Source organism: Hydra vulgaris, chromosome 11 (assembly GCF_038396675.1).
Source record: "Hydra vulgaris chromosome 11, alternate assembly HydraT2T_AEP".
Classification (NCBI taxonomy): domain Eukaryota; kingdom Metazoa; phylum Cnidaria; class Hydrozoa; order Anthoathecata; family Hydridae; genus Hydra; species Hydra vulgaris.
In genome coordinates this window covers 11,079,592-11,102,185 of record NC_088930.1, presented here as the reverse complement: position 1 = coordinate 11,102,185, position 22,594 = coordinate 11,079,592, and the positions used below count along the sequence as shown (strand labels likewise).

Sequence of the window (22,594 nt, the reverse complement as noted above, 5' to 3'; positions counted from 1 at the left end):
CTTACTCGAAATTACTCAAAAATAGTTGTCCCGTGTCTAACAATAATGAAGATCTTTTAGATTAAAAATCTAAGTAATAACTTAAGTCTAACAACAAGAACCCTTAAAATAATTATTTAACTTGAAAATCCAAAACTAAAAAAAAATACTTTTGTCCAATTTTTAAAGCTATTCTGCCCCACTTTGCTCTATTTTTCATTTCAAATAAAAATTTCTTAACGCTAAAGGAACTTCTTTTACTATTTCTAAATAAGAAATATGATAAAATATATATATGAAAATTTTATAAATTATTTTTTTTATTCATGCTAGGGTTATTAATGTTTTTTTAAAGCGAGTGCAGAGTGCATTTAAAATGCACCGTCCCGATTTAAGCACTTGTGCTCTTTAATTTTTTTTGCAATAATTGAATTAAACGATAATTATTTAAATTTATCAAGCATTTTATCGAACTTTCAAAAGTTAAAAGTATAACCTCAAACATTGGCGAAAACTCAATATACAAACAAAAGATAAACCAGTCAAAAATCAAAACAATCTCAAGTTTCTGGATTCTTTTCCAGTCTTCTAAAAGTATTTAAAAATAAAATCGTATTCTAAATTCAAACCTAATATTGTGTAAAAAGCAAAAAAATAAGATTAAAAAACCATTTAATGCTGTACTTACTTCGCGCGTGATTAGTCACGTAAGCAATAAAACATATTAAATTTAGCAAAAGCGGAGATAATTAATAATAAAACAAAGCGTCTATTATTATCACTTCTTTCTTTTTAATAAAGCTTCAAAGTAATTTCACAAATTCATTACTTGCTGAAATCAAAGCAATATGTATGGAAAGATATGGAGTCAATGAAATTACTACTAAACTAATGCTGTTGCCCAGGTGATTTATTGCCAAGTGAAACATCTTTACTTATGTTGGAAACTTCTTTCAAAAACCTTTTCAACTGCTTTTTATATATTTCCTCGCTAGCTTCAAGTTCATCATAATAAATAGGATTATCGAGACCTTCGTCTATTTCATTGCCAAAATTGCACAATTTCTTCTCACCTATTTTTATATTAGAATTCGCAGAAAAAAGAGATGTGCCTAATTGCTTTCTAAAAGATGATTGAAGACGGATCGAATCAGTTACATCCTTTCCTTTCGATAAATCAATTTTTTCATTTGACCTAAAATTAATAAACTTATATAAAAAAATTTAAAGATATTTAAAAATTATAAAATATAAAAATTTTATAACTTATTATTATACATATTAAAATATTTTTAATATATATTAATATATACATATTAAAATTGTACAACTTATATAAAAATTTTAGTGATAAGAATACATCAATAATATGTATTTTATAACAAGCTCAGGGTATTTTTTAAATAGTAAACGCCTATGGTATGTAACTAGCTGTATTATACATAATCATACATTTATTTATACATTCATATATACACATATGCACGCACGTACAAACATACATAAAATACCCACCCACTCAAGGAAATTACGGATTTGTCAATAATCTCAGATATATACTTAAGCCCATGTCAATAAGCTACTTAGATACACATAAACGATGACATCATACTAAAATAGCAATAGATACATCAACTGAGGGTTTGAGTTTAGACAATCAATATCTAACGAGACAATCAGTATCTATTGAGGCAAATTCTCACAACTAAAATTGAAAACTAGAACTTTTTTTATATATTTTGAAGACTGTTGCTTCATTAGTTTAAGGATATTTCCAAGACCTTTACTTCATTAGTTTGAGGATGTTTCTAGGACTCTATTTTTTTAATAACAGTCCATAAATAAAACAATATACTACTTATATCAACAGCTTTGTATCAAAATTTCAGAAAACATATCAAATAATTTCAACTTTAGGTGCAAAACAGATTTATGAACCGTGGTTTTTAGTCTGTCAGCTTTTGTTTTTTGAAATAGATTGTTTTCTTCTTCTGAGACTAATGAAATAAAAACTTTCTGTATCCATCAAGTATCATTATATTTGTATTCATTAAGTATTTTCTCGAGGATTAATCTTGATTGAGCTTATTTAGCACATATTTTTCACATCATCATTTATGACATCATCTTTGTCAATAAAACTGAAATAATTATGTGTCTCAGCCATGCCTTCATTGTTTGCAAATATGCAATAGGTAGCTCGTCTATTAAGAGACCAATATAAATTGGTCACAAATTTAAGAGATTATTCTCACCAACAAAAACCAATAAAGAGATCGAGTCTTTTTAACAACTTTTTTTAGCAAATCCAATATTCCCTTAAGAAATAAAGAAAAAGAGCAAACCTGACGATGACATCTGTAAAATCTTTGATTTATCTATATTAGAAATATTGTTTCGACTGCACTTGATGTTTGAATCAGGTACAATTGAATGGCATACAAACTCTGATTTAAGATTTAACAAGTTTTAACCATACTAATTTTATCATCTCAAATTTGAGGAGTCATCTTCGATTTGGTTAAACCCTTCTGAGACATTTGGTTTATAGATTAATCAAAGTGTAATAAGAAACATTAGCTAACACTCTAGTTTTAAAATTTTCAGCTTCAAACTATTTCAGTACACCGTCATAGCTGACATTTCACACACAGTTATGTACTTATCTATTGGTATTCATATGTAAAATAAAATTAAAAATCTTTTTAAATTTACCATTTCACCATCAAAAAGCTTCCTTAGAATAAGTTATAAATATATGCAAAAATATTTTTTAATCTGAGTTGATTTGAAGATTTAAATTCTAAGACTTGAAAAGTTGATGAAACCCTTAATAAAAACAGTGAATAGGATGAATGATATTGAAATATGAATAAGCATATTTCAACATCACTTGCCATATAAATTGTACAAAATACATTCCTATAATTCTACGAAGACAATTTATTTCTAAACTTAAATATAGAAACAAGTGCAAATTATGACCTTATAATTTTGCTGTTTACATTTATAGATCCGAAGAAGAAAATATTTACTAATATATTACTGAAAGAGTTATGAAAATAATGAAGACAGAGAGTTCCATATTGCTACAAAAGTGTTCTTGGAATCGATCTAGGATAGGTAATGCTTCAGTAGATGTACAGGCAGTGGTGGAAAAACCACATTTAGCATGTGTCAACAATATTGAAGAGCATGTCATAAATCCAAAATTTCAATTCAATTACTACTGATGAAACACAAAAGCAGTACCTTCTGCAAGTCGTGAAGGATTAAAAAAAACTTGAAATTTAAAGAAACCTAACAATGTAGTTATGAAGAAATAAATGTAGACTTATAACAAAAACTAGATTCTGTGTACCAGCTTATTTTTAGGTTTTTGCAATAAACAAATTTCTTAAAGCCAAGTTAATTTAAGGTTTTAATTGACTTTGAACCTAAACAGTAAATATCAAACAAGCAAACTAAAACCATAGAAGTTAAGGAATTGACTGTTGAAACATGGCCTCTTATTGATTTTGATGAGACTTTGCATCTCATGTTACTAACCTTGAGGATCAAGGACCACAAAGAAATCAATAGATATTGTAAAAAAAATCCGTAGCGTTAAAAATGCCAACTTTAATCCAAGCAATTTAAACAAAACAAAAAAAAAAAGGCAAAAGAAAGAATGTATATATACACATAGATATGTGTACACTCATTACAACTATCCTTAAATAATTCAGACGAGGAATGTCTCTTTTACTCTCTCTCTCTCTCTCTCTCTATATATATATATATATTATATATATATAATATATATATATAATATATATATTATATATATATAATATATATACTATATATATATAATATATATATATATATTATATATATATATTTATATATATATATATATATATATATTTATATATATATATATATATATTATATATATATATATTATATATATATATACACGAGCTATTCTAGACCATTTTCTACAGTATTTGGGTGCTGCCCAAATTAAAAATTGAAGACCTTTTTTTTTTAACAATTTTTAGGGCAAATATTTGGCAATATTTCAGCTAAACGCCGACGGGGGTGGGTAAGGGAGGGTAAGGGTGTACTTTTGCTCAAATTTTTTTCCTAGAATAGCTCCTAATATATATATATATATATATATATATATATATATATATATATATATATATATATATATACACACACACACACACACATATAGACACACAGAAATTATTAGTAAAATAATCACAGTTAAAATTCACAATAGTAAAAAAATAACAATAACTACAATTGTTGCAAAAAGTTGTAGAATACTGTAATAGTAGCTTAAAGTTGGTATAAAAAATGTAATGTATGAGTAAAATAACATTTTAAATATTCACAATATTATTAACAGTGCAACAATGGACGTAAAAAATCACAAAAATAATCACAATATTAATTATAATAATATTCATAGTAAAATAATCACAGTAAAAAATCAAAGTAATTAAAATTACAAAATAAATCACAGCAAAAAAAAATTATAAAATATATCACAGCAAAAAAAATTTTTTTGCTGTGATATATTTTGTAATTTCAAAATTGAATTTCATTAAGTGCTATCTCGAATAATGTTATTTTGAATTTTTCACAATTTTTCTTAAATGATGAACAACAAAAAGTATTTTATTATTTTTAAAAAAATTTTTTGTTAGACTTTTGATAGAAGAATCTAGGGCCAAAGACACTGAGAGTGGCTAGGTAACACTGCCCTCCCCCCTCCCACAACACTTTTTATCTGAAGGATTTTTTTTTTTTTAAAGAAATTTTTAGATATGGGATTGCCCATAAACTATGCAACGCAAAATATATTTAAAAAAACAGAAGTAGGAGATATTAAGCTTTTTTACTCAGCGATTTTAATTAAACTTAATGTCCTATTTTGATTTTTTATTTAAATTAAGACTCTGCAATGAAAAACTTTGATCTTTTTTGTTTTGTTTATTGTGAAAGTTTGCATAATTTACATTTATGTCCATAAATTACATTTATGGACGATCCCTATAGAGGATTTTTTTTTAGAGATTACTGATTGTGCCCTTCCACTTTGAAACTCATGTCGTTGGCCCTGGCACCTCAGCTCAAACAATTCGCTTGATTGTTGAATTTTAAAAAAATAATTAAAAAAATATGTTTTTTGCATTACTGAAAATCACAAAAAAAATTATATCAACTTATTTATGGCAAATAATAAAAAAAGGAACGCAACCTTTTCACATTTCACTTTCTAAAATAGTGTCACTATTTGGGGCAATAAAACTTGATGATACCTCCACATACCTGTTCCCCCACATTCAAAACTCTTAAGCATTAAATAATACAAGTTCGTTTTTTTACAAATTTAAGCCTATAGTTTAAATTTGGAAAAAAAGAGAGAAAAAAAAAAGTAAAAAAAGTAAACATGAATTCAAGTTGATACATAAAAATACAAGTTGTTTTTAATTCAAAAATTAATTTATAACAACAGTTAAATAAAGAAAAGTTTTCTTAATTTTAACAAGTAAAAGCAAAACATAAAAACAAAAACAACATCCAAAACTTTTTAATAAAATATGTTTCAAAAAAATTAGTATCACTTTACAGAAATTGATTGTTAAGCAATAAATTAATGCAAAATAATTACCTCTGACTTTTTATTGGTATAGAGTAAGAACTTGAACAACACAAAAAAAACAATAGAACCACTATCAAAATCAAGATGGAACCACAGATGATTGCCACCAAAATATAATCTTCATCTATAAAAATAAATGTTCTACTCCCTTCAAGCTAAACAGCTATAACAAAGAATTGTTAAAACAATGAATTAAGTTAATTGAGAATTAATTAAAAAGGTCATTAAAACAGATATTAACAAACTGTGGATTTTGATAGGAAAAGGCAGAATAGGAATATTTACAAAACATAATACATAACTATTCTTACAATGTTAAAAAGATAATCATAATCAGGAAAAAAAAATCAAAATTAAATCTCAAAAGGATCAAAAGATAATGGAGATATTTAACAGTCAGTTTTTTTGATTTTAAAGTTGGTTTTAAAATTGAAAAAAAAATTACTTTTTATTACGTTAATGATATTTTAGTTTTTTGATAACTTTAATAGTTTTAAGTTAAAAATAATAGTAAATATGAATATAAATATTAGCTTAAAAATAATAGTAAGTATAAATATTTATCAAAGTGATAATAAAAATAAAAAACATTTAAAGCAACAACTTTTAACATAACCCACTTGTGTATTTTGTTGGACAACGGTTAGTATTGCAAATGCTAGTTTCAATAACAGTATTATTACCCAGGGTACAAACACCACCATTTAAAGGTTTTGGGTGGCAAACCCCAGTTCTTGTTTGGGTACCATTTGAACAAGGTTTTGTGCATGAAGTCCAATTTGTCTTTAATATTTGAAAAAAATAAGGAATTTATATATAAAAATCACAAATATATAAAAAAATTTAAATAAAAATTTTTGACAATACATAGTAAACATCATTCACTTATAAAAAATTTTTTTTTTTGCCAAAATATCAGTAGAAAAAAACTTGATCTTTTACTTTATTTTAAATTTTCCTTATTGAAATTTATGGAACTGTTTTTTTTTTTATAATTTAATATAGTTACTTAATATAATTACTTTTTAAAGCTAATAATCAAAATCATATCAGTTTAAACTATAAATTTCTTGAATGTTAAATGATCAAAGATGTTGACAGGAAGCTTATCTTTATGGTCATCTTTGCTTATGTAAGACAACAATTTTTATAGCTTTCTTTGACACTTTCTTCCGTTCAATAGAATATTTTTTTTAAACAAGGAATTTTTTTGCAACTGCAAATATTAATTTTAAAAGAATTTTTTCTTTTCAAGTTGAAAGGCTTGACTTTGGATAAACAAGATATTCCAAAATAAATATATGGTTCATCCAACTATTTTAAACCAACAATTTGAGAACTGGTAAGTAGTAAAGAACAACTGCTATCCAGCGCACAGTTAACAATTCACAAACTTCACAAATTTTTTTATAATTTGTAGTTAAATTTTAGATTTTTTTTTTAGTTTTAGTAAATCAAGTGAACGAGACATTAAATTGTAACTTACTAACTGCATACAGCTCATTACACCTTTCTCCGTGATAACCTAGATCACACCTATAAATACATAAATAAACTAAAATTTGACAACAGAAATTTACTAGCAGGTATGACAAAAACTTAAAAAAACTAAAAACTTACAAACAGATTTGCGTTTTGCTTTCTTCACACTGACCGTTGCCACTGCATGAAAGTAAACTGCACCTTTCTATAATAATATATTTTTCTTAAAATTATTCTGAAAAATTTGATTAACTTCAATTCAAATAAAACTTATTTCGGATAAAAACACTGTATAGGGGGTTGTCCAAAAATTACATCATGGAATGGAGGCAGAGGGGGAGGGGAAGAGAGAGAAAGAGTAAAGGTTAGTGATTTTGTGAATTTTTGTTGGAGGGAATGAGGAACACCCAATTCTGTGGCGCAGCAGATTTTTTTTTAGTTTTATTTTAGTTTTTTCTTTTGATTAAAAGAGTTTTTTTAATCAAAAGATAGTTTTCAACCAATTCTATTTGATGTATCTACACTCCACTACGGCTATTCCAATTTAAGTCAGATGATTAATGCTGTGACTATGTCTACATCAGTCAATGATATATCCATAGGTATATATACATATCAGATATTTAGATATATAGTATATATGCACACGTATATTGTAAAAACACAAAGTAGATAATTGAAAAACTATTAAAAAAATCTCAACCAAAACAAATGCTTTATTTAGAGAGATTTTGCTGAAAATTATTAATATGCTGTCAAGGATCAAGTTCAAATTTATCACTGGAGTTAATGTTTCCATTATACATTGTAATTTATTTTATAAAGAAAACATTAATGAAACAAAATCTTCATTATCTTTCAGAAGATGTTAATTAAAATACATGGTTTGTTTACAAAATCCAAGAAGATGCAACTAGAAGAAAATCTACATGATGCATTGTGTATGTATTTTTCTGATGGCTGTAAGGCACAATAAAAACTTTATCAATCTTTACCATCACAGTAAATACTATAATTTAAATGGCGAATGATAATTAATGGTAATGTAGGTAAACTTGATATTAAAGTCAGATTCATGCACCTCCATAGACCAGTTAAAAATTTCTTTTGGAAAATGAGAGATGATGAGTGCTGTGTCCAATTTTTTTTTATTTTAATTCCAAAATAACATGCCTAATTTCTTTACCCACAACAAAACCAATTCATGTACATCAAATCTGATTTAGATTTAAAGTACATGGGCAGTAGGATAAATACTTTTTTTTTTAATTTCAATTAACCTTCTCAAACCTTTTTAATCTATTTCATTGTCCTGAAAAAAATGAACTCGCTAAAATAAACAGAGAATTAGTTATTTACAACTGCATTTGAAACCGAAACTTTTTTTCCTACTTTTAATAAAAAAATAACAAAAAATAAATATTATTTGGGCACCTATACTGCTCCAAATAAAAATTGTAAAACTAAGTTTATCAAAGTTTTTGTATAATTTTAAAATACCAAACAGAATAGTTCTTGGGGGATTTTTAACTTATACAAAAAAGTTATTTATTAGCAAATTAGTTTTTTTATGTTAACATTTATAAAAAATTAGTTTTAACCTCTACTTTAAAATGTAAACAAATTTTAATAAACTTTTTTATGTATTAATAAAATTAAATGATACATAAAAAAGTTTATTAAAATTTACTACAAATGATCTATACATGATGTTGCAATAGATGATGCACAACATAATAAGTTACAGAGCCGCGCTGTCACTATTTGGGCCCCTATGCTGTAACTTTTTGGGACTCATTTTAAAAAAATTATTTTTAAATTATACAAAGATATTATAAATCAACTTTCCTAGCCCTTTTACTTGCAAATTTATCAATTATATCATAGTAATCTATTGTCCTCGCGGTCATATTTCCTATCAGCAGTATTAGTAATACTAAAAGTTTTTCCTGTGATATTGTAGACCGTAGATAGTTTTCAATTAAATTTAGTTTTGAAAATAATGGCTCACAATAAACAACAGAAACAGATATTGTTAAAAGTTACAAACATTTGGATTTTTTCAAATTTCTAAAACAAACCCTAACTTCTCTATAATAGTATAATCATTTTCTAAAATAGAAAGTGAATTTTTAAGCTCCCCACTTTTTCAACATCATCTAAGTATTTGACCAATTTGTACAATTAGTATTGAATTCATGTATTTTATTCATAGTTTTTAGCTTTTTTATTATAGAAAACCAAACCGAAAATTTGATTCAAAGCATTATACGGTTCAAATCGTTCTTGTAATGAATCTTTTACTATAATGATTAGTTTATTAAAATAAGATTGTTTAAATTTATTTTCACCTGTTTGAGTTAGATGGTTATAATCATCATCAATTTCAAAAATGAGCTCACATATATCTTCACAGCATTCAATTGGTTGAGTTTCTTTGTCTGTTGGTTTAATTTTTTCATTTGGTGTATCAATATTGTCATATTTCTTATTTACTTTATTTTTATGGTCTGTATAATATAAATGGCCTCCCAAAGCGTAGAGTACGTAATCTCTTGAGATTATGTACTGGTAAGGGTAAACTAGGTCCTAGTGATTTATCATGACACTGTTTCTACTTATTGATATTTGAGTATTACAAGAAGACCGATCAGTGAACTGTACTATAACATTTATTTCTAATTCTAGTGTAAGCAAATTTAATTTAACCGAATTTTATCATTTTTTTAACTTTAAAATTATTCAATAATTCAGCCATGCTGAACCAGATTTTAGTTTAATGAAATGGCATAGGGTTGTGTCATACCATCTTAGAATTGTTAGAACTATAACATTCAAAATATATTTGGGTTTATACGGGGGCTAAATAGATCCCAGACCTTGGTGCCACTCTGACCGATCTCAGGACCCACCCAGGGGTACAAGCAACTGCTGTACATTTTGTCAAAAAATATGACTAGATATTATACCCCCTCCTCATATGGGTCTTAAAAACAGTCTGAGGGGCGCCAGTGCCAAGCAAATACTTTGCATGCTTTTGATGGTTATCAGGTAGTGAACAGATTCCCCTGCTTGTTCACTAAAGAAACCCAATCCAATGTCCTTATTTTTACAAAAAGGACCTACATGTTGAAATATAATGTGTAACTTCTTAGTAACTGTTATTTTGTAATCTTCCACTAAGGTTGAATAATGATTCTTAAATAACATGATGTCTTTTTCAAATGTTGCCCTTAGATTTACATCAAAACAAGAGTGAAGAAGGTTATCCAGAAGCCTGAATGTCTCAGCCAATGGTTTTAATACAAGTTATAGTACTTCAACCCATTTTAACAAGTTATAGTACTTCAACCCATTTTTTAATATTTTTTGGCAACCATTTCCATTATATGACCTATTTCTTATTGATTTTAAAATATTTAAATCATTTTTGATCTTTTTTAATAGTACTGGATCAGTTAATTTGTTTATCGTTTTAAGATGTGGTTTGTTGCCCCTTCCATCAAATGAAGTTCTGGAGGAGAAAGATGATTAACAACAAGGTCATTATCATCTCCAATTAAAAGAACTTCATAAATACAGTTAAAATATTCTTTTGCTCTAATTTTCTTTGATCCGCTCGATTTATACAACTTACTGCTTAATCTTAGTGACTCAAGTGTTCGCAGCTCAGTGCAATCATTTTTAAAAACTTCTGTTCTATTCCATGTACAAATATATGTATTTCATTTAATTGTGTGTGCAAATTAAATACTTATTTAAATTGTTGTTCTCGATTGTAGGTAATGTTTTGTTTTAATTTTGTGTTTTGTTGTTGTTATATATTGATGAAAAATTAGAAAATATTCCTCGAACTTTTAATAAAATAAATTTCTAATCAAAAAGTAATTTAGTACTAATAGATTCTTAAGAATTTGCTTCTAGTGCTAGTTTCTTATAAGTTTCATATTAAAAACATGTTGTTAATAATAGGGGCCCCTTAAATATCAGGGTTCCAGTGTAGTTGCGCTTGCAAAAGTATGGCTCTGTCTTTAATACTTTATGATGACTGCTTTGATGTTGTACTTTTTGTTACTCTTTTGTTGTTCGTTGTCAATATCAACAGACCAAGTTGCTAATATATCATAATTTAATTTTGATAATGTACTATTCTCTATTTGTACATTTCTTATATTTTCTTACTTTGTATATTTCTGAAAAATTGTCAGATATTGATCCTCAATATATACACTTTTGGATCCTAATACATCATCTAAACTCTCCTTCTGGTTATCAATGATTTAAAGTTGTGACTCATTCATATTTTCTTCAACACTATTGTTTTCAAGTTGAGATATATTATTTAAACTACATATTTCAACTAAAGTTGTGCTTAAAACTTTCGCCTTGTTTAAAAAAATTGTTTAATAATTTATCAAGGCTATTTAATTCTGCTACATTCTAGATCTTTTTCTTTATTTCAACATTTGAAAATGTAAATTAAATGAATTATTTAAACTGTCATTCTTGTTTGTAATGCTTTGTTTCAATTTTTTGTTTTGTTGATATTATACGTTCGTGAGAAATTAGGAAATGTTCCTTAAACTCTTATTAAAATAGTTTCTAATCGAAAAGTAACTTTATACTAAAAATTTTTATAAGATTTTGGCTTCTAATGCTAGTTTCTTATAAACAAGTTTCTTAATAGAAAAACATGTTTCAAGGTAAAATATATCTAATCACATATAAAAAGACTAAAAAAAATTGAACTGTACGCTATTGATAGACCAACAACTATTACAATACATTAATCATTTAGTGTTTACTTTGGACAGAAAGTGTTGTAACATTTAATATGGAAAGAAAATTTGAAAACATTTTGTATTGACATGATTGTCAATTACTGACTATGTTTCATTTCGTCTCCTACTGTTTTATTTTATATGTTTTATAAAATAATAAAAAAAAAAAAAATTATTTTTTAAAATAATAAACACATATTACCTTGGAGATAAAGTATTTTTACACTTAGATCTCCATTATTCAAACTTTCTTTTAAGCTCGTTGCACTTATATTTGAAAAATTGAAATACAAAGTTGCATTAAACAAGATACTTCCATTACTAATTAAAAAAATAGTTAATTTCAAATAGTTGTATAAAAATGAAAAATACAAATACAAATTTGAGAAATTAAAAAATACTGACCTGAAACTATGAATTATAGTCTCGACTGGTGTATTTGGATAAAGATTATCATAAAACTAAAAAAAAAAAAGCAAAATGATCATTTAAATCAAAATATAAAATCAATATAAAATAAATTCAAAAACTTTATTTTTCTAATTTATATTATTTGTACTTTTTTATATTATACATTAATATTAAACATTAGCATCACACTCTTTATTGCAAATTTTAATTAAACATTAGCATCATACTCTTTATTGCAAATTTTTATTTTAAACAATACAGAAAAGTCACTAAGTTACACCTTTTATTATTGTAAAAATCTAGGAATTTACACTCAGAGTTTTATTTCTGAAACTTAGTTTGGCATAATTTAGACTAATAAAAATAGAGACAGCTTAAAATTCACTGATATACATTATTATTATCATTGATTTACTATCCCACTTTGTGTGGTTGAACAGTTTCTCATAATGTCACTTAATATTTCCAACCTATTATACCTTAACTTCAGCTTTTCTCATCTAATTATTATTTTTAAGTTCTTCAATTTCAGCCTTCTTCTTTGTATTTGCATAGAGAGCATTAAAATCAGCATAAAAGATTTATATTCCAAAAGATGCATACAAATCAACTACAATCCCACTTTATTCTACAATTCAACTCATGTTTTCCTGACGCAAATCTTTACATGCAGAATTCATTAATACTGATAATAATAGATTTTATAACCATTCCTTAATCACTGAATATCCAATCAAAGTAGCTTTTAACTTTATCATAAACCTTTAGGTTTAATAGAGTTCTAACTTTTATTAAGAAATTATTTTAGAAAGTTATTTTATAAAATAATAATAGCAGCAACAACAATAACATCAATAATAATGATAATGACTAATAACAAAAATAGCAAAAATAAAATAAGGAGAAAAATGAGATTCAAGGGACAGATGAACATAACTTGAAAGAGAAGAGTTCAGAAGAGTAGCAGCATTAAAATTAAGGAAGTCATAAATCTTTTTATCTACAATAAATATTCAAGAAAAAATAGAGAACTTGATATATATATATATAAACTTTAAGAATTTAGAGAATAACTAAAGAAAACATTGAATTGTAAATAGTTAATTGATTACATCGGCTTTTTTACATTGACTATGAAGGCATTTTTATTTGTCATTATGGAGTATATTTGCAAGTTTTAAAATAGAGTTCTGGGAGTGAATTGACTGATATTTGATTGACTTAATACCATACTTGTGCGTTTGTTTTAAATGTAAAGAAAATCTACAATCAATCAATCGTTTATTTCACTTTATAAAATGAAATTAATAAAAAGTTAGGATCAGTCACAAACAGTTTTGTAACTGACAAAAACATGACGACCTACAAATATTTCCATAAATTTAAAAAAGTACATAAACTAAATAGCAAACTAATAATAATAAAATTAATAATAATAATACAGTAATAATCATTGCAATAATAACAGTATTAACAAGATACAGATCTACAATTATGGCTATGAGTATCATTTGTGAAATTAAAGAAGCCATTGAAGCAGCTTGGCATGTTATTGTGGAAAATGTTCAACACACGATTTGACAAGTAGATAAGTTTATCAAGCCTTAAAATTTTAAAAATACATAAGAATTAAAACTGTTAGCTTAAAAATGAAATATTATTAATTTTCAACCTAATTGAATTACTTTGAAGATTTATAACGCTTTTTTTATGAATTGATGATCTTTGTCTCCATACTTTATTTTATTAACAAAATTTAGTTTTGACCACTAATTCAAGCTTTTAAATAATTTTTTTTAGGTTCAGTTTTTGTGTCATTTATAGATATTTTATTTGGTTGATAAATGCTGGACCAAAGATTTCAGGTCATGATTTACGTAATTATTTTGCTTTTTAAAAGATTTATCTACTATCAGTAGGTTGATGTCATGAGCAAAACGATATATTTTCGTGTACTTAACACTCATGTCTAAATTATTTATATCCATTAGGGTGTCCCAAAAAAAAAAAAAAAAGCTCTCTACTGATTCCCATTCTATGTGACCTAAATAAGTACTAAAAAAAATTTGACGGTTTTATTTTGACAGGAAGTGCTAGATGTAAAATCTGAGTTTTACTGTTTTAATGTTAAGCTAGCTTAACATTAATAGAAAACACATTTTAGAAAATTAAAACAAAACAATTAGATGCGTATAAATCATTTCCAATTGTTTTCTACTATTTAACTTGATAGATTATATTTATAAATATGAAAATACAAAAAAAAATACATGAAAACTAATATTTATTAGCAAATTTAAGATTTTATTGCGGTGAAACATTTCTCAAAAAATACAACATTTTGAACAGTTCCCAAGCTCCTTTTTAGTCATAGTCTTAGTCAAGTTTTTTCTAGACTTTTTAACTACAAAAAGTACATTTTGAAGGTGATCTTCATCTCTAGTAGCTGAAAGAAAATCTTTAATGAGCTTAATGTTTCTTTCTTCACCATCATTTACAACAGATATGTTTTTGATCCATGCAATAAAATCTAGCAACTGAGGATGGTTAAAAACATCTATAGTATTAAGACTATTATTAAGCCATTCTTTTATACTTGCTCTTGATATTTTAAAATGTTTGAAGAGAAGGTAGCTTTGCTCGGAAATCAACTCAGGTAGCTCTGTGGTCTCTCCAATTTGTACATTTGATGGTTTACAACGCTGAAATTCATTTGGCTCTTCAAACTCAATCAGAGCTAACAGCATTCTTAGCTTTGTTTCAGAAGGAACTTCTTTATCCCCAAAGGACAAAACACAGAGTTGCAGAGTTAAGTACCACGTATGGCGTCCCATGCTGAGAAGCAAAGCATTTCCAATATTCTTACTAACTTTTCTCAATGCATAGGCTGTCTGGATAGCTTTCAAATCATTGTAGGGAGCCAGAAATCCTTAAAAACTTTTTAAAAACCATGGAACATAGCAAATTGCAATGAACAAACTTGCATCCTTCAACTGCAGCACTTCTTTTTCTGTCAAGATATTACTGATATCTTTAGTCATATAAAGAGTCAGGATGTAGATCGCATCTGCTAAAAACCTTGTCTCATGGCAGGCGCCAGGTTGATGGAACTTAAAACCTTGTACTTCCACTCCAAGGAAGGAGGCAAGCTTACAAACTATACCATAATCATTCCTTGAAAACACTATATCGGTAGTTGCATTAGTAAAAAATATTCTTAGCTTCCTCTGCAACAGTGCGAAGAACAGAGCCAATCTTCAGATCATCTCTTTGCCAGTCCAATTTACATAAATCTTTCACTTCATTCACTTTCTCACAGATTTCAGGCCACTTGTTCTTTAGCTTGACATAAAGAGCTCTTCTTGGACCTTTAGTTTTCTCACCAGTAAGGGCAGCCATATGGTGAGATACATGTACTTCATATATTTGTTCCTACACATTATCCACAAAATTGGTAATTTCAAAATATCTGTAAGAATTTGAAATGCTCCATTTACTCCGCCTGTATTGCTTGCAGTTGTATCACAACATATACCAATGATCTGCTCTGTACATCCGTAATATTCTAAAAGATTGTGCACTTGTTCTGCTTGGTCAACTCCCTTTGAAGAGGGACATTGAACAACACCTAAAAGATGGTCTCCCATGGTATCGTCATCCGGGGAACTCACTGAGACTGCAAGTCGCTCAATTTTTCGGATAATGTTAAGCCCAGTGGTAATTTGTTCCAACAGTTTGGTATCAAAATGAAAAATAAGCCGTCGGCCTTTAAGATGATTAGATATTGAAATCCACTCCGAGTCTCCTTCAAGTTCTACATATTTGAACTTTTTTCTATGAAGTGTGCTTCTTGAAAGCGGTATATCATTAATTTCTATACCTCCAGCTTTAAATACTTCACTTAAAATTGCCAGATGACGTTGTACACCAACATTGAACCTTGTTGCTGGAACAGCAGTACATTCAATGAGCTTTTCAACATTCACTGCTAGATTTATCGTATCTCCAGAATTGTACCTAGGTATCATTTTATAATATTTTTCTACCTATTTATAATTATATACTTTTCAATAAAACAGCTTTAGCTTGTGAAAATTACAACTATGTTATTAAAATAATACTATACCTGCATTTCCGACCGTTACCCAGGAAATCATCTTCCTCGCTGATTTCACAGTCCTCGTTTGACTTTTCTTCCTCACTGCTGAATTGAATCTCTTCTGTCATGGAGTCATGTGACAACAAAACATCATTGATATCTTTTAAGTTTTTCTGTCTCTCTAATTCTTTCTCTCTCAACTTATCTAGCTTGTTCTTTCTCCTGTTTGCATCCAGTACTCTTCTACTGTAGTCTTCATTGACTTTTGTTTCCATATATCCTTTCCTATGTAACTTCTGGTCTTCATAAAAACTAAGAAATATTTAAATCTATCAAGCCATTTATAAATAAATTAATAATTGTTCTAGTTTTTCTTGGAAGATGACCAAACCATGTAAAGAGTTAAACGTAAATAATTTAAAGGAAATAATATGCTATTACTTAAGTTACTTTTAATTGGAAAAAAAATCTCACTACTAAAAAAAAGTGTTATTTAATGAACTTACTTTATATCTTCCAGCTTGGCATCATCTGTTCTCAATCTATCAGCAAGAATATCTTTTTTAAAATTCTTAGTCGAGATGTCAAAAAGCTGATAGGATTCTGTGAGAAAATCTTTCTCTAACTTTGATTGCTTATCAAGACTGCTGTTCCAGTTTAGAGAAGACAATTTAATCAATTTCTTGTATTTTAAATTAAGTTTAATGATTTTAGTCTTTATATTGTACCCACAAATCACAAATTTCTTGCCAAACCCAGCATTATCCCAAACTTTTTTAATCCTAGATACCAAGCAAGAACTATCAGGATCTGTACAAACACCATTTTCACAAACAAGATTCTTGGATTTCGATTTCAATTTGCAACCAACATTAGTAGAAGTGGGTTTGTATTTAACTTGTGACTCGCGAACGATAAATTGATAGTATCTAAGAATATCACCATTAGATGGAAGCTGTCTCTGAGGTAACTCCCTCAGTGGGTACTTCAATAGGTAAATATACCTCAACCTTTCTGTATTTTTCCGTTTTATCTTATTCTGTCCTATCATCTTCTTTTTTTTTAGCTGTTCTACCCATTTTTATATGAATTTCGAAATAATCAGTTTTTTAACTAAATTTATACTAAATGTTACACTTGCATCAAAAATCTATGAAGTCGTTATTCCCTCTCGTATAATATTTTATCTAAGTTTACCGTTACGGCTTTTATAACCGTTTACACGAGAACTTCTTCGTGCACAAATTAGAATTCCTTCGTGCACAAATAATTCCATTTAGAAATTTTTTCCTTCAAAAAAAATTTCTAAATGGAGTTATTTGTGAACCAATCCATGGGGAATTATACGAACTAATAATATTGTCTTGAGGGAAAAATATCAATCTCTAACAATGTTCATAGGGAATGATCCTATTCTTTAATAACATCCTATGGGAATTATTTGTGTACTAATTATTACATCGTATTAAAACATATTGAAATACTAGATAGCGCTGTTTTTTAGTAAATACACATAAGTGTACAAAACCGTAAAACTCAGAATTTACATCTATCACTTCTAGTCATTAAAAAATTAAAAAAAAGATTTTGGTAGCTATTTAGGACCTATAGAATGGGGATCAGTTGAGAGCACATTGAAATTTTAAAAAAAGTGTGTTTTTGGGACACCCTAAAATCGTAATCTTCGTAAAGATGAAGTACTTAAAATAATTGGTTGAGTACGTAAAATCGTACTACAGTACGATTTAACGTACTCAACCAATTATTTTAAGTACTTCATCTTTACGAAGATTTAAGTTTTGATTTTTTTATTTTATTTTTTTAATGCAACCTACTGCACAACAACTTTTAAGTATTTATAAAAAAAAATAACTAACAAACCGCAACTGACTTTTTAGTTTGTTTTCCCCTAATTCAAGATGGTTAACTTGAAAACAATACTTTTAATACGGAGTGACGTCATGCCAACTGGATGGATAGATAATGAAAAGAAGGGGACCGAGAGTTGAACCCTGAGAAATTCCTATAGACGTGAAATTAGTAATGTAAGAGATATTAAAAATGTTCTAATATTGTACCTATATTTAAAATATAAGTACAACTTCAGCAACTTTAATTAAATCAAGAAATAGTCCTCATTGAAAAGAATGATTTATTTTTGTACTCGAAGGGCAGTTTAATTGTTGTGATGCTAAGATGATTTTATAAGATAAAATTATATTGTAAAGGTAAAGTTTAACAATACAGTTTAACAACACAGTTTAACAATAAGGCTTTACTGAAGCCTTTAAGGAAAGTCATTTCTTTGATCTACTTTTAATCTACATTATATTTATTTAGTATTGATTGCGAGTATTTAAAAAATGTAAGCAATCAGCGTGTTTAAGAGGAGCATTTAATTTCTAAACTTTAAATTTCTTTTGGTAAAAACTGTCAAAACTTATGTTACGTATTAGATGCACGACCCCTTGCCCATTAAATAAACACAATTTCGTTGCTTCTTGTTAGACAACTTGCTGTAATTTTTATAAAGTTTGAAACGCACGTGTTTAAGACGTCTAAAACACGTATTAAAACACGTATTGTTTTATGAAAATTTACACAAAACTGTTTTCGGCAACCTGCTTAATAATCGACGAGGTCAATCAAAATTCGAGAATTTCCCGAATTTTGACTTTAGTTGACTTTAAGTCAACTCAAATTCAACTTTGACATTTAACAGTTCCTTAATTTCGGATTGGATGAACAATTCATCAAAGTCGTTGAATCTTCAAAATTTTAGTTACAATTGGATGACTATCTTTAAAAGTATTTACGAATAATTTTGCAGGTGATCTTTTCAATTTCTTCGACTATTAACAAACAAAGAAGCTATTATTCCTCCAAAAGAAGAACATTACCTTCTTGACAAAAAAATAATTTTTCAATTTAACGCACAATGACTTTGATCGCATTTTTAAAAGTTAGCGAATTGAATGTGTCCATAAACAGTTAGTAATAAAAATTTTATTAATATTTTTAGATTTTTTTCAAATGTAGGTTCTAAAAAAAATTGTTTTGAGAGTTAAGGTGCTCCCAGGAGTCCTTTACGGTCTTATCACATAGCACCGCAGAAAACCATTTAACTAACTTCATGCTTCCTTCTTTACCAATGTACCTCCTTCCTTACCAATGTAACCACAGAACTCTTGGAAACCAGAATTCTAATTACTGCACCACGGCTGCACTTTTTCAATTTAACGTACAACGACGTTTACAACTTGTGTAAGACGTGATTTATAAGTAATAAACTGTCTCTAAATGTGGATAAAACCAAATTCATTTTGTTCCATAAAGTAAATGAATTAGAAAATATTCACATTAAACTGCCAAATCAATAACGCTAGCATTAAAAGAGACACTTCAGTAAACTTTTTGAGCGTAATATTAGATGAACATTTACGTGGGAGTGATTATATAAAAAGCATTGAGAAAAAAATATCAAAAAATATTGCCATGATATATAGGGTTGAACCATTTCTAAATAATAGATTTTTTAAAAGTATTCATTTTTCTTTCATTCATTGTTATTTGATTTATTGTAATATTACACGGGCGAGTACAAATCAAACAAAGTTAAAAAATTGTACAGTAAACAAAAACATGCGTGCAGAATATTATTTTAAGCTGGTAAGCTTAATGCGCCAAGTATACGCGAGCCTCTTCTGCGTATACTTGGCGCATTAAACGTTTATAAAATCAAACTACACCAAGTTTTAATGTTCATGTATAAAATAAAGATCGGATATCTCCTAAAATATTTCATTCCTACTTTGAAAAAGTAGTGCATAAATACCCGGCAAAATTTTCAGATAATACCTACATTGTCCCTAAAAGGGCTGTCCATTAATTACGTCAATAATTTTCTGACAATTTTTACCTCCCCTCACCCTTGTCAAGAATTCGTCAAACTTTCAGAGACCCCCTAAAAAATTACGTCAACATTTAATGACCTCCCCTACCCACCCAAAGAAATCTAATATCAACACCTTTATTTCAATATTATATTAATATTTGTGTTTCATGCACAAATATTAATATAATATTGAAATAAAGATGCTGATAGCAATTTAAAGCAAAGTTCCCCGCCAGTGTTTTTATTTATAAACTTTTAAATTGTAAAAGTTATTAAACGACAAAACAAACAAACAAGCTAAAAAAAAAAACTTGAAAAAAAACAACAACCAATTCATTGTCAAAATCAATAACAAATGCTTTTTTTTTACTTAAAGTTTATATTTCACAAACCATAAACCTTTGTTTAATTTGTTGGTTTTGTTTGTTTGTTTTTTAATTATTTGTCATGTTATCTAAGAGGACTTATTTAAATATATTACTATTACTATTGGTTAAAAACCAGTGAATCCATTGTTTGACGTTGAAGAATACAGATTCGCGTCAAAGATTTCTGGACGCAGATATTTTTGGCCAGGGTAATTTTATAACTTTCAAAATGACATTTAATTATCAGCATTATCACTCGGAAAATCTTTTTAATGACTAACAGAAAATAGGATTGTGAAACTTAAAATTGACTTTTTTTTAAAATGAAATTAAAATGAATTTAGAGACTTTATTTATGGTTACAAAAATAAAAACCACAACAACAAAAAGTTTATTAAGAGAACATTTTGATTTTTTTTTAATTAAAAGCTTAGCAGCCTATGAGGCTCCAACCACTGCGAGGCTCTAAGATCAAATCGAAGCTCTAAGATCAAATGAGGCTCTAAGGCTCCAATCACAGTGTCTTTTTGTCAATATGTATGTTTCTCCTCATTTAACATCAGGGGAAAAAATGCGCAAATAAGTAGTTTGCTTATTGCTAAAAATTAACCTGAACAATAAAAAGGGTTATAAATGTACCCATTTATAATAAAAGTTAAAAAAGCTTGTATTAAATGAAAAGGTTGTTAGTTACCAATATTAACAATTATTGCTTATTTTAGAAAAACGTAATATTGATATTGAAAATGGTAAAGAACACAGAAAAACATTAAAATATAAAAACTAATAACTTACTTCATTAATTATTTGAGTAGATAAATTAAAAAACTCATTCGATTTTGAGTCTTTAAGGTTTTCATTGAAAGGTTTTTCTATTTTAGCTGATAAGTCAAATTTGAGAAGCCATTTTAGTAATAAATTAGGCGTTTCTGTTCTAGTGGACGATGTTACAAAAGAAGTTTGTTTAACTGTTGAGCTAAAAATTTGTAAAATGTCTACATACGATGATTGCTTTAAAGCAGTAGATGTTTCTAATGTTACATTTAGAGATGGTGTTGATGTCCATTCTTGACTAGAAATTATCGTTTCTCCAATAGTTACAGGAAAAATCAATGTCATTATAATAATTGTGATAAAAGTTATTATATAATAATTCAGTATATAAAATTGAAAGTTAGAACTCATATCGAACTTTTGCAACAAAAGAATTTCAAAAATAAGTTAACTGCATTCATGTATGAAGTTTAACATTTGAAACGCTATTCTTGAAGTTTTACATTAACTCAATAAAATTATTAGACTCAAATAAATTATTAACTTAGTTAGGTATTAAAGCTTTTGCTTTAAACCGTAGCAAATAAAAAATTAAAAATTGATTTTAAAAGAGTTTGATTTAAGGATTATTTATTTTTAAAAAAAGATTATCAAGAAAATAAAATTATTAATCGCTCTTCATCAAGTAAACTAGAAACCTTGAAATCACCTAAAACTACGCAAAAAATAAATAAATAAAACTTCTTAGAAATATAGTTATTATGTAGTAAAATTATAGTATTTTTTGCTAAATTAAATTTTTATAATTTATATAAACCCCCTGCAGTCGTATAAAGTTTTTTTTTTGAAATAATCAGATTATTTATATTTTTTCCCGAGTATGAAATAAAAATAGTTTGAATAAAAAAACAAAAATTACTTTGATTCTTTGTTATAGTTTTGATTAAAAAAAAACCGAGACTGCTTCGAAAAAACATAAAACCAAACGCCAAAATAAGAATTTTGAATGACCGAAACGTCGGAATTAAATCTTACTCCACAAAAAACACCACATCTAGTACCCCCAAGCCTATCTTTGGATCATCCTGGCCTCGTAGTGAGATAATCCCAGCTAACCAGTATAACTGGGTGCCAACTGGA

The 22,594-nt window shown here is 27.4% G+C and overlaps 1 protein-coding gene across 3 annotated transcripts; it reads right to left on the bottom strand.

Annotated features, from left to right (window-relative positions):
- Positions 1-747: 747 nt before the first annotated feature.
- Positions 748-21,924, bottom strand: LOC136087397 (uncharacterized). 3 transcript variants are annotated; one of them, XM_065810068.1, is made up of 8 exons: positions 16,924-17,766; positions 16,445-16,729; positions 12,313-12,368; positions 12,110-12,228; positions 7,265-7,331; positions 7,131-7,180; positions 5,654-5,768; positions 748-1,174 (listed from the first exon to the last, which is right to left on the bottom strand). In XM_065810068.1, the coding sequence occupies exons 2-8, from the start codon at positions 16,448-16,450 to the stop codon at positions 868-870; spliced, it is 720 nt and encodes a 239-aa protein (XP_065666140.1). In that variant the 5' UTR covers positions 16,451-16,729; positions 16,924-17,766; the 3' UTR covers positions 748-867. The 3 variants fall into 3 exon arrangements, with proteins under 3 accessions (XP_065666140.1, XP_065666139.1, XP_065666138.1); XM_065810067.1 differs by lacking the exons at positions 16,445-16,729; positions 16,924-17,766 and adding an exon at positions 21,476-21,924; XM_065810066.1 differs by lacking the exons at positions 748-1,174; positions 5,654-5,768; positions 7,131-7,180; ... (1 more) ...; positions 12,110-12,228; positions 12,313-12,368 and adding an exon at positions 14,026-16,335 and having other exon boundaries at positions 16,924-17,847.
- Between the last annotated feature and the right edge of the window lie 670 nt (positions 21,925-22,594).